Here is a 16,605-nt window from a genome sequence, read left to right on the forward strand (position 1 = left end):
AGATACAATTTTCATACTTAAATATTGTACAGGTAAAAACGATGATGAACTTTGATCTTTGTGTGAAAGCTACCACTTGTAATGATTTTTTTTTTTTTTTTTTTTTGACTATTTCTATGGTTACATCGAAAATAATTTAGTTGGAGTATTTGAGAACTAACTTATTTAAAGGTCATTAATGTGCTAACACTCCTATATGGTAAGTGGTTCTCCCGGAAGTTTACTTGAACATGACACCATTTATTATTTTTAAAAGGGACCATAGCAGCTGAAAATGATTGCTTGAAAACCCCCTCAAGCATGTGAAATCCATGTTTCCCCCAAAAGATGTGTATTCTGAAGCTCAAATCACACATCACTCTCGTATTTTGCAATTCATGTTGAAGCTCCGTTTCCTAATTTAGCCAAAAAAAAAAAAAACCCACCATATCAGGGATATAGGTACAATAATTAGCTTTCATGTATAGATGAGATGAACTTATGTGTGCAAAGCAATTTTGACCAAAACACTTTATTTTAATTAAGTCAGTTTTAGTTTAAAATGCTCAAAGATAATTTTATATTAAAATTATTTTTTACGGTGAATGAAACCAGAATCAGATGGCGAAGGAATATTTATTTTTGATTGTTAAATTTTATAATTAATTTCAGATGAGCAGCTGGAATGATTGATCAAATGGGCCACTTTCCTAAATAGCCATGACAGCTCCTCCATCTTCTTCTTCAGCAACACCGCCGCCTTCCCCACCCAATCGACACCGCCGGCCGAAATGCAGCGCCGGCACTTCAACAGAGCCACGTACTTGGCCATGTCATGCACGCACGCCGGGTTCTTGGCCTCGAAGAAGTCGAGCGCCAGCTCCACCCCGACGTGGGTGTAGCATTGGCTGGCTGTGGCGCCCCATCGCCGGAGGCTCTCGTTCAGGAACAGCCCCGGGAGCTTCGTCACCGGGTCCCGCACGTTGACCACTCGCAGGACTTTCACGGCCAACTCGTCGCACCGCTCCTTGAACCACCAATTCCCCACCCTCGGGCCTCCGTAGGAGTACACCGTGATCGGCACCGCCGCCTCCGCCCTCCAGTTGAGCCCCAGCTCCGCCAGGTCGTAGCCTAGAAGAAGCGCCAGGGCGGAGCCCATGCTGTGTCCCGCCAATGTGAGGCTCATCTCCTCTGCTTCGTGCTTCTTCACCAGCCGTGCCACTTCCTTCAGCAACTGCTCGCGGCAGCTCCCGTGGCTAAACCTGCAACAACTCGATCCCTAATTTTTTTTAAAAAAATATTTTTTTTATTAAGTTAATTAAATGGATAAACAAAATCATAGAGAATGTTTTTGTACCTGCGTCGCTGGCTGTCGCTATTGGTGTAGAGAGTAAGGAATCCGGACTCGACCATGACCTCCGGCCTCGGGCCGTGCGGGTCAAGCCGGGCCGGCGTCAGCGAGCTCATCAAATTCGCCGCCCACTCCGACTTGGTCACCGTGCCCCGGAAGGCCACGAGCACGTCGCGGCGCCCAAGCCGGCGCGCCACCTCGTCTGTCGCCACCGCCACGTACCCGATCCACCGCCCTCCGCCGTCGCCGAGGATGTCCGGCCCCGTCGCATAGATGTACCGGGATATTTCGTAGCCGGCGGAGCCGAGGCCGGTCTCGTGGAGCAACCGCTCCTTCCCGTGCTTACACTGGAGGAAGCGGGGCGAGGCCCGGTCGAGGTCGAAGGCCTCGTAGCACGCCGTAACGAGCTCGCCGTAGCGCACCACCTCATCGCGCAGAACCGGGTTCAGCGGCTCCACCAGACCGGCCCAGTCGTCAGCCCCCTGGATTTTCCTCCAAATGCTCGCCAACTCGCACCCCGTCGATGCCACCGGCGACGACGACCGAACCTTCATCGCCGCTTCCCACTTCTCGGGCGCCACGACCACTGGCATCCTGCTCTTCCACCGACACCGCCAAGTTCTAGTATGCAAGCTCACAGCACAAGAAGAAGCAGCGGCAGCAGCAGCAGTAGCCATCGCAAGGGGATTATCGAAGGAAATTGCATATATACATGAAGATGAACCATCTATGATTAATTAATAATTAAATCGGGTTGCAATTCTTCGTGCCCAGTTTTAAAATTGGTCTGTCAGGTCAGCTATCGTATCGATCGATATGCTGCGGTTCGAAGTCAATCGTTAGTTTGACTTCAAACTCCATTACATGGCCTCTTTCCATCTTCCACTTACTCTGTCGTCGCGCCAACGTTTGTAAATTGTATGAACGCCGAAATTTAGGTCCCTTTTTTTATTTTTGGTCTTCCACGTAGCCTCACGCTGATTAAATTAATCCTTCGGAAAACTTTCGTGGATTTATTAATTTGATCGATTTAACTAAACTAAGAAACTGGAAACAGAGTGCATGCCTCCTCGGCCAGGACCGACTACGTAAGCGGCAGTTCCTCTGTTTCTTTCGGACGAGGACATCAATTTGCGGCTGCTCATTTTCGTCGACGTTGAATTATGAGACGTGCTGAACATCAGGCTGGAAATTGAGCTCGTCGTTGATAATTTTATCAGACGACGAATAGAAAATGTGTGGAGCGAAGAAAGGAAACATTCACACAAGAATTTCCGTTCGTATGAGTGAATTAAGCAGCAGGGCGATAGCATCTTGGCGCGCCACGATGCTCTCAGGTCGACGACTAATGGAGTCGAAGGAAAGAGGAGAAGTGTCGGCATTTGTGGTGTCGCTTCGCTTCGAGGGTGGAGACTGGAGAAGAAGGAGCGACGACTGCTAGAGCAAGAGGGTGGAGGGAGTAGTGGGGCTGTAAATGATGTCAACATTTTGGTAAATAAATTCGGCTTGATAAAGCTAATATATTAAATAAATAAATAAATAAATTTAAACATTAATAAGCTTATTGTTTTAAGAATAAATTTATTTATTAATTTTCTTATATCTAATAAAATAGGAGGTTTTATATAATCAACTTCACTTCAACTTCACCTAACGGAATAACATCTTAGTTGTTATTATTTAATTAAATAGATAATTATTTTAAAATTTTATCATCTTCGCTTGTCCTAATTTATCATATTCAACTTTTTTGACATGTCCAATTGCCCATTTTATCTATCTATTTGTGTAACTTGTATGACTTAAAAATTTTACTTTGTTTGTTCAATTTGATTCACTAAAACCTTAAAATTTATGATTTTATCGCATAGGGTGAGATGAAGTCTTTTTTTAATTCTCATATTTGCCGTATATATAGGAAGTGGGTGAGCCAGAGAAGAAAAATTCTTCACTATTAGTCCCACCTTGTTTTTCATGAGGATTTGAATAAGCAATAAAATATAAAAATAAACTATATATTTCAGGTGAGATAAGTGACAAAAGGCGAGATGCCATAAAATAATATCTTTTCCTTATTAGGGGTGACATTGGGTTAATTTTATATAAATTCTTTTTATTATTTTTTAAATAAATATTAATTAAAACAATTCATTTTTAATTTGAGTTAATTCGGTTTCAATAAAATTTTAATTTAATTCGATTAGTCAATATTAAATTTATTTTAGATTAATTTAATTAATTTATGTACCTAATTAATTGAATGTTCATCCATCTTTTTTCTAATCACATTTCTATTTCTAATGATAAAATAATCTGATTATTTTTTGATAATTCAAATATTCAACTCTTTAAATCGATGAGATGAGTCTAATTCTACAGAAATTTTCACCAGTCATTTGACTAAAGTAAATTAAAAAATATTCATGGAAATATAAATTAAAAAATATTCATAGAAATATAAAGGTCCATTCAAATGACTAATATTTTTAGATAATTATCCATTAGATAGTTTAACTATTGTACCGAGCCCCTCCTAAGGATCTATATTGATGGAAAGACAAAGGTGATGAGTGATTATCAATGGATCATATCTATTGTCATATGACTTTATAGTAATAAAACTATGTACATCTAATATAATTCGACTTTTTCTTGGGACCGCATTGATAGAATGACGAAGGTGGCACAAATGCGCAAATAGAGTTTGTTAAACCTACCCATTCTGACTAAGTCATCAGACCGACTTAGTTGGTTCATCACTCATTGCGGCCTCTCTGACTTATTGATCTGCCTAAATTTTCTCTGGATCTCTGTTTACCGACATGACTGCAGATGGGAAAGAACAAAGACCTAAAAAATATGTTTGTGTTTTCTTTCTTTTTCCATTTTCGCTGAATAAACCCCGAGGGAGAAAGGAAAAAAAAAATAAAAGACTGACGCTTCATCTCTAGCGAAATTACACCTCGAGTTAGTCAAATTCTTCCTTCCATCATTCAATTTTTCAAAAAAAAAATAATAATAATAATCGTATCCTTGCTTTCTGACCAATTAGCTTAAGAAAGATCCATTTCATGGCCTTGTTTTCTTTGACCAAAATCCACCATTCGTCTTCACTTGGCTTCTCTTTCAGCAACCTCAGCTCTTGCGTATCGATCAGAAACATCCTTGAAATGTATCACTTGTGTCTACACCCCTCGTTGCTGATGAACTTCACTGAAACTTTTGTATTCTTGTAGAAAAGTTGATACGAATTAATGAAGCTTCTCTGAACTGCGTGGGGAGAAGTTTTAATGTAAGCAAAGGCCTCTATGTTTAAACAAGAGGAAGGGGAGATAATACAAGTTGGTTTAGTAAATTTGATTATGTACTAAGCTTTCTCCACTACATGATCAGTTTGAAGTCTATAAAAGTTGGGAAATGGAGAAATTATGTTCAGGAAGAGGTCATTATGACTTTAAAGACACTAATCCAAGAAATAGAAAAAAATGAAGAACACATCACAAGTTTTGATATTTTTGTTTTTTTAAAAATCATTTACATGATGTTTGTTTAATCTGCTATATGAGGTGATGAATGGATTAGTAATATTGACCAGGTCAACTTAGACTACACGTGGAAAGCCTTGACTCGTGAACGTAGACTATATGCGACACCTCTCCAACTTGATTAAAAGTGGTTGGAGTCGGTTGAATCTAGAAGGATGATATGATGTATAATGATGGCGTCTGATAAAATTAGATAATTAGAAATTAAGACGTGACAGTCAGAAGTCAAGGGGGCATGACAGTCAGAAGTAAAGGGGGCGTAACAGTCGACGGTGAGGGAAAAAAGAATTAGGATCATGGGATTACGTCAGTAATATGGTTCCCGGTCGGATATTCGCAGACCAGGACTCCAGATCAAACACCCTGGTCTAAAACATAGGGGGTAGTTGGAGTAATATCTGACCGGGATCACACTGATCGGGTTTTCACGGCTCAGTTATATCCAGACCTAGTTCCTTCAGTAAGCTAATTCCCGGACAGCCAACTCCTGGTCGGTTCATGGACGATCTCATCACAGCTCCAGGCTCCTCAAAGTTTAGGCCATGTATTATACCCAACAAAACAACCTGAGCTGCCTTGTTCATTCCCGGTCGGGCCAGAAGGTCGGGACAGGAGGTGTTACACAACAACAAGATCAGGGAATCGTAACCGCCTGTCAGAGAATAACTGCTGAATGACAGGGAATATTCCAATGGTCTACGGTCACCTGCGAATGGAACCTTCCTGCATTCTATATGAGGATGTCACGTGTCCTCCATCACCCGACAAATTCTGACACCCAACATTCTCTAACATTAGTCAAGCTCCAGAATGTATGCACTATCATATAAAAAGGGAGGTCCTCTCCCTTGCGTTGGTACGCTCTCTGACACATTTACACTTGTCTTCTACTTTTCTTTTTTCTTCATACACTGTTCTTCTGGGGGAAAAATACCTAACTTGAGCGTCGAAGGACCTGCTCGGGGACTTTCTCCCTAGTTTCTGGCCTCTAACTTCCCGTGTGCTTGTCTGAGTGTGCACAGAGCTCAGGTACTACCGGCTTAGTCACGACTTTCCGTTAGCACCGCGTGGGGGTCTGTTCACATGGGTACAAACGATAAGAGTGTCACAGTCACCTCTCTGTCAACGCCAACAACTGCTCATCCGACCTTCATCCGACTCAGATTCCGGACAAGATCAATTTGACGTCGTCTATGGGAACTTTCTTTCACTTGTTCTGGAGCGTGAAGATGGAGGACATCAGACGAAACAACGTAACCATGATGGCAGGGGAGTACGAACTGTTCAAGGAAGCCAAGAGGCGAGCGACTTCTGAAAAATAGACCACTGCTTTGAGACCGTATAAGATGTCTGCAGTTTCCAAAGACCTGACTCATGTTTCTGATAGGGGGTCTAAGAGAAAACAGCCCGAGGAGTTCCTCCCGGCCTTCTATAGGGAACCTGGCCCTGACTATTATCACAAGGGCCCGGACTGCTATAATAAGAAAGAGCAACCTCAGGCCTCTATGGCAGAAAGCTCCCCACCCAGGGACTCGAAGAAGGGGAAAGCTATAGTCCTCAGGGAGAAGCCCCGAGGGAAACCCAATGAGCAAGTGCCCTTCTCTCAAGGGTACTAGAGGAGAAGCTATGAAAGGGATACAAACCCTCGGCCATTGGAGAGTACGATGGCAGTAAGGATCCGGAAGATCATCTCCTCAAGTTCCGGAACGCTGTGTTGTTACATCAATACAGCGACGCTATTAAGTGCCGAATGTTCTTGAATACTCTATCTGGCTCAGTACAGAAATAGATTGATGGACTGCCGAATGGGTCCATCACCTGTTTTCATGACTTCAAAATTATCTTCCTGCATCACTTCGCTAGTAGCAGGAAGTACCAGAAGATGGACCACTATCTCTTCACCCTCAAGCAAGGGTCGGTCGAGCCCTTACGAAGTTATATCAAGTGCTTCAACCAGGTGGCACAGGACGTCACATCTGCTAGCTCATAAATATTGATGAGCACCTTCTCTCATGGATTAGTAGAGGGGGAGTTCTTCCGAGATCTCATCCGAGACCTCATGAAGAACTTCGATGAGATGCTCGGGAAGGCTGCTAGCTATATCAACGTGGAAGAGGCGCAGGCGGCTCCGCAGAAAGCAGACAAGGTGCCTACTTCCACCAATAAACTAGAGAAGAGGTCACCCCAACCACCAGCTCAGCCTCTTCCACACGCCTGGGATGTCCGACCGCCCTTCCCTCCCAGTCAGGATCCCAGGTCGACCCAATGTGTGGCAGTTGTCAAAGCCCCAAGGCCCGGGTAGTGGCGGCCACGTTATTGTACTTACCATTAGTCTCACACCCATGCCACAAATGATTGCTTCCAGTTCGCCCGAGACTCTCGGCGCGCAGATGAGTTGTGCCTACCTCCACCTGAGATTACACCAAGGACTCAGCAGAGGATGCTGGCCAGCCAACATGTCGTGGTAGGTCAGTCTGGTAAACCCCAACCCAACAATATAGGGCAAGGAAGTCAGCAACCCGGTCGTAACCCGGAGCTAGGAGAAGCTCGGGAAGAGGAGAACAAGGGAAACACGACCATCCGTGAGATTGGTATGATCTTTGAAGGGCCCACAGATGGAGACTTCACTAGGGCTCGGAAGTCTCATGAGTGGCACCTAGAGATACACGTTGTAGGATGCAGCCGGGAGCAAGCTGCAGGGCCCATCATCAGCTTTAGGCCATAAGACCTGGAAGGGCTAGAGCTTCCTCATGATGATGCCCTAATAATCAAAGTCGTTATCGCCAATAGTCGCGTGGCCAGAGTTTTCATGGATACCGGAAGCTCTGTCAATGTGATATTTAAGAGTGCGTTCGAGAGAATGCAAATCGACGCTAGTGAACTCCAGCCCGTGGCTACTTCATTGTATGGCTTTATCGGCAATGAAGTATGATCCATGGGCCAGATCAAGCTAGTAATATCTTTGGATAGCGAGCCCCTAGTGAGGACGTGGAGGAGCACCTTCATAATGGTGGATTTGTCATCCTCATATAATGTTATCTTAGGGAGACCGACACTACACGAGTTCTGGGCAGCAGTCTCCACTTTTTATCAGAGGATCAAATTCCCTTTAGGAGACCAGGTCAGGGAAGTTAAAGGTAAGCAAGTGGTCTCTCGCAAGTGTTACATTGACATGGTGAAGGTGGAGGCTCGCAAGGCCTAGCGAACCTAGGATGGCAGAATCCATATCATCCAAGAGGAGCCTTTACCCATAGCAGAGGAGCTCATCCCTTGGGAGGAGGTCCAACTCTATCCCGAATGCCTGAATAAGCTCACCCACATATCAAGTTACCTACCTATCGAGCTCAAGATGGACCTAGTCCAATGCTTAACTCGTAATAGGGGCGTCTTCACTTGGTCCCCTGAAGGGCTACCGGGAGTCAAGCCCGAGGTGGCTGAGCACATATTACACCTTCTGCCTGATTCCCGGCAGTCAAGTAGAAGAAGAGAAACTTCTCGACCAAGCAAAATAAGATCATTCGAACTGAGGTGGATCAGCTCAGGAAAGTAGGTTACATTAGAAAGGTACAATTCCCGTCTTGGATCTATAATATGGTCTAGGTAGCTAAACCCAACAATAAGTGGAGAGTCTGCATCGACTTCCGAGATCTCAACCACGCTAGCCCTAAGGACTGCTACCCACTGCCTAGGATCGATCAGATGGTAGACTTGACCTCGTGCTGCGAAAGAATTTGCATGCTTGATGTTTATCAAGGATACCACCAAATCCCTCTAGTACAGGAAGATCAAGAGAAAGTTAGCTTCATTACGGCAGATAGTTCCTTCTGTTATACCATCATGCCTTTTGGGTTGAGGAATGTAGGAGCTACTTACCAAAGAATGATGGATAAGATCTTCCGATAGTAGATAGCCCAAAATGTGAAAGTCTATGTGGATGACATCCTCATCAAATCCACTCTGGCCATACATTTGATTGCTGACATAGAAGAAACCTGTGGCACACTACGGTAGTATGGACTGAAGCTTAATCCATTGAAATGCCTCTTTGGAGCTTGGGGGGGGGGGGGGTTCTTGGGATTCCTCGTTATTAAGCAAGGAATTAAAGCTAATCCGGAGAAGGTCCGGACACTTCGAGACATGAAGGCGCCTCAGAATCTAAAGAAAGATCAGAAGTTGGTGGACAGAATAACTGCACTATCCAGGTTCATATCCCAGTCTGCGGATAAAGCCCTGCCTTTCTTCAAAGTGCTCAAGAGAGCTACCAAGTTTTAATGGGATGACGAATGCAACCAGGCCTTTGAGAAATTAAAAAAGCACCTGGAGACCTTACCCTTGCTATTCAAACCTATTGTTGGAGAGCTGCTTTGGGTTTATCTGTCAGCCACCTCTGAGGCCATGGGGGTAGTGTTGGTTAAAGAGCAGGATGATGTACAATGGCCAGTGTACTTCTTTAGTCATTTATTGAAAGGGACCGAGTCCCGATACACGATCCTGGAGAAATTGGTCTACCGATTGATACTCATGGCTCACCGCTTAAGACCCTATTTCCTGACACACCCCATCATAGTCCTGACCAACAGAACCATGGGTAAGACTCTCACTAATGTGGAAGTAGCAGGTCACCTCATCAAATGGGCCATTGGATTGGGAGAGTATGACATACAGTATCTGTCTCGAATGACAATTAAAGCGCAAGCCCTAGCATATTTTCTAACGGAGATCCATCAAATGGATTCTGAAGAAACCTGGAAGGTTTATGTAGATGGATCAGCCACCCAGCAAGGAAGTGGAGTCGGGATTCTCCTGATATCCCCTCAGAAGGATATCCTGCAACTGGCTGCCAGACTAAATTTTAGAGCCACGAACAATGAGGCGGAGTATGAAGCATTATTGGCAGGACTACAAGTAGCTCAACATGTTAGAGCCGCTCGGGTAGTTGTTTATTCAGATTCTCAACTTGTGGCTCAGCAAGTAGTAAACAACTTCAAAGTTAACAATGACAAGTTGCAGTTATACCGTGATGCATATGAGAAGATGAGAGAGGATTTCAAGGAGATCATGGTGACTAAGATTCCCCGAGCAGATAACCAAAGGGATGACGGACTATCTAAAATGACTAGCTCTGTGACCACATGAGTGTTAGACAGGTCAATAGCCAAACCTTCCTAATAACTCAGATATACCTACAGAATAATCTTGAGGAGACGATTGATTGGAGGGCCCCTATGATCATATATCTTCAGCAGGGCATCCTGCTTACTGATCCGAAAGAAGCCAGGTTGATCAGGAAAAGAGCTCATGTGTATACCCTAAACGGGGATCATCTATACAAGCGGGCATTCTCTCAACTGCTGCTCAAATACTTAGGAATAGAGGAGGCGAAGTATGCTCTACAAGAGGTACATCGAGGATGCTGCGGTAAACACGCAGGGGGAAGACGCTGGCTCGAAAAGTATTGTTGGCCGGGTACTAGTGAATACTTGCTTATCCTTCCAAAAGCATCAAAACCTGACCCATCGACCGACCGACATGCTGAAAACCTCAATAGTCTCATGCCCATTCGACCAATGAGGCATAGATATTATGGGACCATTCCTGATGGTACTAGGTCAGAAACCTCAATAGTCTAAATGGGATGAAGAAGAAGCCCTAGCTAGGATCACTGAGGGAGCTGTTATTCAATTCTTATAGAAGAACATCCTCTGTCGATTAGGAATACCGCACAAGTTAGTTTCAAATAACAGAAGATAGTTTCAAGGCCGCAATTGTTAGGATGTATACTAAAAGTTTAGCTTTTGGTATAAACATTTATCTACAAATAAGAATCATATTGGTCAAATGTCTACATTTATGATAAATGTAGTTGTTCAATTAATTTATATTATAGATAACATGGTGTGTGGTGTCACACACAGAGGATCATGTTATCAGTACCTTATAAATTATAAACAGTAGCTCACGACCAAGATGGAAAGGAACAAACCATTGGAAGGTCGTAGTGTAATTAGGTATTAGTTTATCTTAACTATATAATTACACTAGTACACTTAGAGTGTATTGAGTAGAACCATTAGAGGTCGTTTCTTTTTATACTGACTTTATAAAGGAACAAAGACCTCAGTTACTATGGAAGTGTGTGCTCTTAATCCTAATATAATAACAAGCACATATATTTGATATTTATTTCTTTAATTTATCAATGGGTGAGATTTAGTTCGATAAATCAATAAGCCCGATAAATTGAGAAATGATATCACTTATAGTGTGTGTTGTTGATTATAGAAGGAAACTGTGTCCTAGTGATCTAGGTTGAGAATGCCCCCAAGAGGAGCTCATAAGGATTGTCATGTTAAACTCTGCAGGTGGACTTAGTCCGACATGATAATAAGGTTGAGTGGTACTACTCTTGGACTAAGATATTAATTAAGTAAGTTGTCAGTAATTCATTTAATTAGTGGACATTCATTATCTTAAACATGGGGAGACTAATACACTCATAATAAGAAGGAGCCCAAAAATGTAATTTGGGATTGGTGTGGTAGTTCAATAATAGTTCTCTAGTGGAATGAATTATTATTGATAAAATTAAGTTGTGTATTCAGGGCGAACAGGGATGCTTAATTTTATCGGGAGACCCAAACCAATTCCTCCTCTCGGTCCCTATCGTAGCCTCTTAATTATAGAGTACTATACCTACCTATACCCACCTTCTTACCCATCCTATAGGGGCCGGCCAAGCTAGCTTGGAGACCAAGCTAGGGCCGACCATGGCTTGGTTCATGGGTAAATTCATGTGGCCGGCCCTAGCTTGAACTCAAGCTTAGGTGGCCGGCCCTATTAAAATAAAAAGGAATTTTAATTTTAAAATTTTTCTTATGTGGATAACATGATTTAAAAGAGAGTTTAAAAATTTAAATCTTTCCTTTTATAAGATTCTACAAAAGATTAAGAGAAGAGCTAAATCTCTTTCCTTATTTGTAGATTAAAAGGTTGATTTTAATTTTGGTAAACACTTTCCTTTTAATCATGTTCATGATTTAAAAGAAAGTTTAAAAATTAAAAATTATCTTTTATTAGTTTCTACAAAAGATTAAGAAAAGATTTTATATCTTTCCTTATTTGTAAATTGAAAGGAGATTTTAATTTTTAGAGATAACTTTCCTTTTTAGAAATTATTCACATGTTTAAAAGAAAGATTTTAATTTATAAAATTATCTTTTTTATTAACCAATCATGAAGGGATAAAAATTATTGGAGAAATTTTTTATAAATTTCCGGAAACAAATTAGGAAGTTTTAATTCTTGTTTTAATTAAAACTTTCCTTGTTTTGGGGAGAGAGTGGCCGGCCAAATAAGTTGGAAAAAGAAAATTGATTTTTAATTAATTAATTTTTCTTTTTCATGGCAAAGGAATTAAGGAAGTTTTTATTTAAATTTCCTTATTTGCCAAGGCCAAGGATTATAAAAGAGGGGGTAGAGGTGCCTTCAAAAATACACAATAACCTCTATTCTTTTTCTCCCTCTTTTCCTTGGTGGTGTGACCGGCCCTTCCTTCTTCTCTTCTTTTCTTTGTGGTCGAACCTCTTCATGCTCTTGGAGTTTTAATTGGTGGCCGGATTCTAGCTTGGAGAAGAAGGAGAGAAAGTTTGCATCCCTTGGAGTTTGGTTGGTGGAAAAAGTTCTTCATTCTTAGGAGGTTTTGTGCTTGGCCGAAACTTGAAGGAAGAAGAAGAAGGTGCTAGGTGGTTCTCGTCTCGGAAGATCGTTGCCCACACAACGTCCGAGATTAGAAGAGGAATACGGTAGAAGATCAAGAGGTCATTATTCACAAAGAAAGGTATAACTAATAATTGTTTTCCGCATCATGTTAGTTTTGTTTCTTTGTAAAAAAAAATACCAATTACAAGAGGCATGCGATTCTAGTTTTTCGAATTAGTTTTCAAAGTTGTGTTCTTTTGTTTTTTCTTTTCCTTGTGATTTGATTGTTCTTAGTGGTTAACCTAGGGTTACTATGGGAAGGTTAAATATTTAATTTCCTTAAAAGGTTTTGTCTAGTCGGTGGTGGTTGCTCCCATATCCAAGAAGGCCAAGTGCCTTGCCATGCAGTACTGGAAGCCGATTTTGGAAATAGATATTTAATTGTCTTCGTGACCTAGGTGATTTGGATCGAATGTGTTAAGTTCCGCAGGAGATCCAAGTCAAAACCTAAAAGAACAAATAAATTAAACTTAGGATCAAACGTGTTAAGTTCCGCAGGCGATCCAAGTTTAATTTAAAAGAACACATGGTAGCTAGGAAAAAGGTTTAGACCTTTGTACAAAATTTTTGTACAGTGGAACCGTTAGGTTTTCCGAGTAGCAACCAACAGCAATGTCCAAGCCTGGTGTCAAGGATTCGGCATAACCCAGGCTTTCACATCCGTAGCCTATCCACAAAGCAATGGACAGACAGAAGTTACCAATAGGGAGATAGTCTGAGGGTTGAAAGTTAAGCTAAATCATGTTGAAGGAGATTGGGTAGAAGAGCTGCCTAGCATTCTCTGGCCTACTGCACAACTCCGTGAGAAAGCGCCAGACTCACACCATTTCACCTGGTCTACGGCAGTGAGGCTGTGGTGCCTATAGAGGTTGAGGTACATCAGTTAGAAGAATGCTATATGATGAAGGAAATGTCAAGCGGCGACTTTCAGAGCTGGATTTGATTAGTAAAATTTGTGAACGAACAGCTACCCGCTTAACGACATATCGACAAATGATGCGTCAAAACTACAATAGAAGGGTGATTCCCCCATTCTTCGGAGAAGGGGACTTAGTGTGGAAGAGGACGAATCCCGTGGGAGAGGTAACCAAATTGGCACCTCAGTGGGATAGTCCATATAAAGTTGTTAAAAGGTTAGAGTCGGGTGCCTACTATCTACAAGATGCTCAGGATAGGAAGCTAGACTGTGTCTGGAGTGCTAATTACCTCCAACCCTATCGTACTTAAGTTAGTACTTTGTAAGACTTTAAATCGGGGAAATATCACCGGTCGGGTATGGAATGCCAGGTCAGGATACCTTGGTTCAAAACCATCGCAAATCTTCTTTAAGACCTGATCAGACTATCGTGCTTGGCTTAACCGCTCATGCCCTACTAAGTTAAGACTAAGGGGAAAGCCTATGATCTAAAAAGGAAGTAACCACAACAATAGTGAACATTAATAGAGTTTAATAAAATATTCACACACAAGTTATTTGAATTCTGCAAATACATCATCGGTCATCTCCTTGAGGATCTGACAATGATCCAGAAAATCCTTAGGAGGGGCAGAGGACAGATACCCTTGTTCCTCGAGTTGCTGAAGTGCCCGCATCGTACCATAGGCCACAGACTTAATGAAGCGATCCTCCACCTGTGAGCCAAACTCTGGAGAGTGCTAATATTCTTCTCGACTCGCTTGCAGGCTGTCGCTCTCCCCTGTCTTATAGGTCTCCAAGGCAATAATAGAGCTTGATAAGGCAGACTGAGCCTAAGACAGCTCTGTCTGCAAAGAGACCAGCTCTGTCTGCAAAGAGACCAACTCTTTTGCCTGAGACTCTAGATCTCGTCTTTGATCCATAATGAGTATGTCCTTGGAATTCAACTCCTGGGCCATACGATCTATCTCTTGCTTATGTGCAAGCTTGACATCCTCTAGAGCTGCAGATTGCTGAGTTAGCTCTGATTGAGTATCTTGACACTTAGTCTCAAATGTTTGCAAGAGAACTTCAAGCCTGCTCTTGTCATCTCGGAGACAGCTGATCTCTAACTGGGCCTCTTGTAAGGTCTATTTTTGAGAGGCGTTCGCTTTCTTCAAGGTCACCACCTCCGCCTTAAGTCCGGACATGACTGCAGTAGGGTCGGAGATTTGAGACTCCAAGTCTACAACTCGTTCCTTTAAGATTTTATTAAACTGATATATGTGCAAGATTGTCTAATTTAAGTGGAGCGACTGGGCAAACATCTGTTAATAATCACGGAGAAGTGAGAATAGAAAGATAGAGTAGGAGGATCATAGTCATAAAAGAGAGTGGAGGCTTAACATAGTTACAGTTTTAGTGGTCAAGTCCACCAGGCCATGCAAGGCGTAGGTATCCATCGCTTGCATGGTGTGCTCCCATTGAGATGCTAATTGACCCTGCAATAGGATATTACGAGCAAGAGTGGTGAGAGAGCGGCGTAATCCCCACTTTGTGGGCAGAGTGACACGAAAGCGAAGATACCAAGGCCAGGAAGAGGTTGGAGCAGTCCTACTCAGGCCAAGCTGGGTGGAAGCAGATCCTGGTTGAGTAGATGGACTAGGCGGAATAGGAACATATCCTGACTGGGCAGAAGGGTCAGATGAAGAAGGTGCAGGCCTGGGATGAGTGGAATGGCTAGGTTGTGAGGAAGCGGTTGGTGGAGGAGAAGGTCTGACTAGGGTACTAGATCTATATTGCCGCCTCGGGACAATTTCCTCCTTGACAACTGGAGCCTTCCCTCATTCAGCTCCAGCCCTGGTTCAAGGTAGCCTAATACGATTGCTTGGGGGCTGGGATCTGGAATGGGAGAGGAAGCTGGTCGAGACAATGGAGTGGCAGTCGGGGCCTTGGATGCCTGGCTGGGTCCCACGGGTTGGCATCTGGTTCGTCGTGAAAGCGATTGCTCATCTGAATCCAACTCCTCTGATGAAGTTCGAGGTCGACAAATATGAGGCATGGGAGGAGCTTGCCTTGAGGGCTCAGGAGCGAAGCGAACATACGGAGTTGCTTGGGTGGCCGATCGAGGAGCAGTGGAGGCAGTCACCCATAGGGGAAGGGGAGCAAGGTGTGAGAGACCCCTCCTATCTAGCATTATGCATTCCTGATGGTTTATTTCCAAATCGCTCAGGGGAAGAGGCATGATTAGGGACACCCGAGCTAGAGTGTCAGCTGCAAGAAGAGCATCAAAATCAGAGTAGGGAAACGAAGGTCAGTCGGGGTGGGGTAAGCCTTACCTAAGGAATGTGGTAGTTCTGAAGAGATGCGGCTCGGCCTGAATAGAAACAGTACATCCTTTGTTAGCAGCCTAAGCAGATCTAAGCGCCAACATTCCAGTTGTGCGGAGGCCTCTGTAAAGTTAGGGTCCGTCTGAAAATCCCCTGTAGGTGGTGCCGGAGGTAGGGCTGAGTGCCACTGAGTAGGTCATTCCATGGCTAGGGGAAAGCTCAGGAAGAAATATTTCTCTTTCCACTCCGAGTCTGAGGATGGGAGAGGAACAAAAAAGGTAGTTCGAGTGTAGGCCTGGAGACAGAAAAGGCCCTCACTATGATGGTAAGGGGTAAAGAAGCAATGGAATAGGCGGGGAGTCCAGGATATGTCGCACACTTCGTAGAGGAGGACGAATTCGGATAGAATCCTCATGGAATTAGGGGTAAGTTGACAAAGGGGAATGCAAAAATAATGACTCACGTCAGAAAAGAAAGGGTGAATGGGGAAGCGGAGGTCGGCAACAAATTGCTCTCTGAAGAAGGTCACATACCCTGCCAGAGGGGAAGAGACTCGGTGGACCTCTGAAGGTATGATGATGTGCATGGCCATAGGGATTTTCATACGAAAAGTGAAGATCATCCAGATCCATACCAGTGAAGGTTGAAACTCTGGGAGCATAGGTAGGCACAGGGGAATCCATGAAATGGTGTAAATGTGAAGTACAAGGGGCAGAGCAAAACTGACACCAGAAACAAGAGGAAGGC

The 16,605-nt window shown here is 43.3% G+C and overlaps 1 protein-coding gene across 1 annotated transcript; it reads right to left on the reverse strand.

Moving 5' to 3' along the window:
* Positions 1-628: 628 nt before the first annotated feature.
* On the reverse strand, positions 629-2,007 carry LOC121979603 (phospholipase A1 EG1, chloroplastic/mitochondrial-like). The gene is made up of 2 exons (XM_042531597.1): positions 1,337-2,007; positions 629-1,241 (listed from the first exon to the last, which is right to left on the reverse strand). Exons 1-2 carry the CDS (start codon positions 2,005-2,007, stop codon positions 629-631), a joined length of 1,284 nt encoding a protein of 427 aa, XP_042387531.1.
* Positions 2,008-16,605: the final 14,598 nt, after the last annotated feature.

This window comes from Zingiber officinale, chromosome 5A (genome assembly GCF_018446385.1).
Source record: "Zingiber officinale cultivar Zhangliang chromosome 5A, Zo_v1.1, whole genome shotgun sequence".
NCBI lineage: Eukaryota > Viridiplantae > Streptophyta > Magnoliopsida > Zingiberales > Zingiberaceae > Zingiber > Zingiber officinale.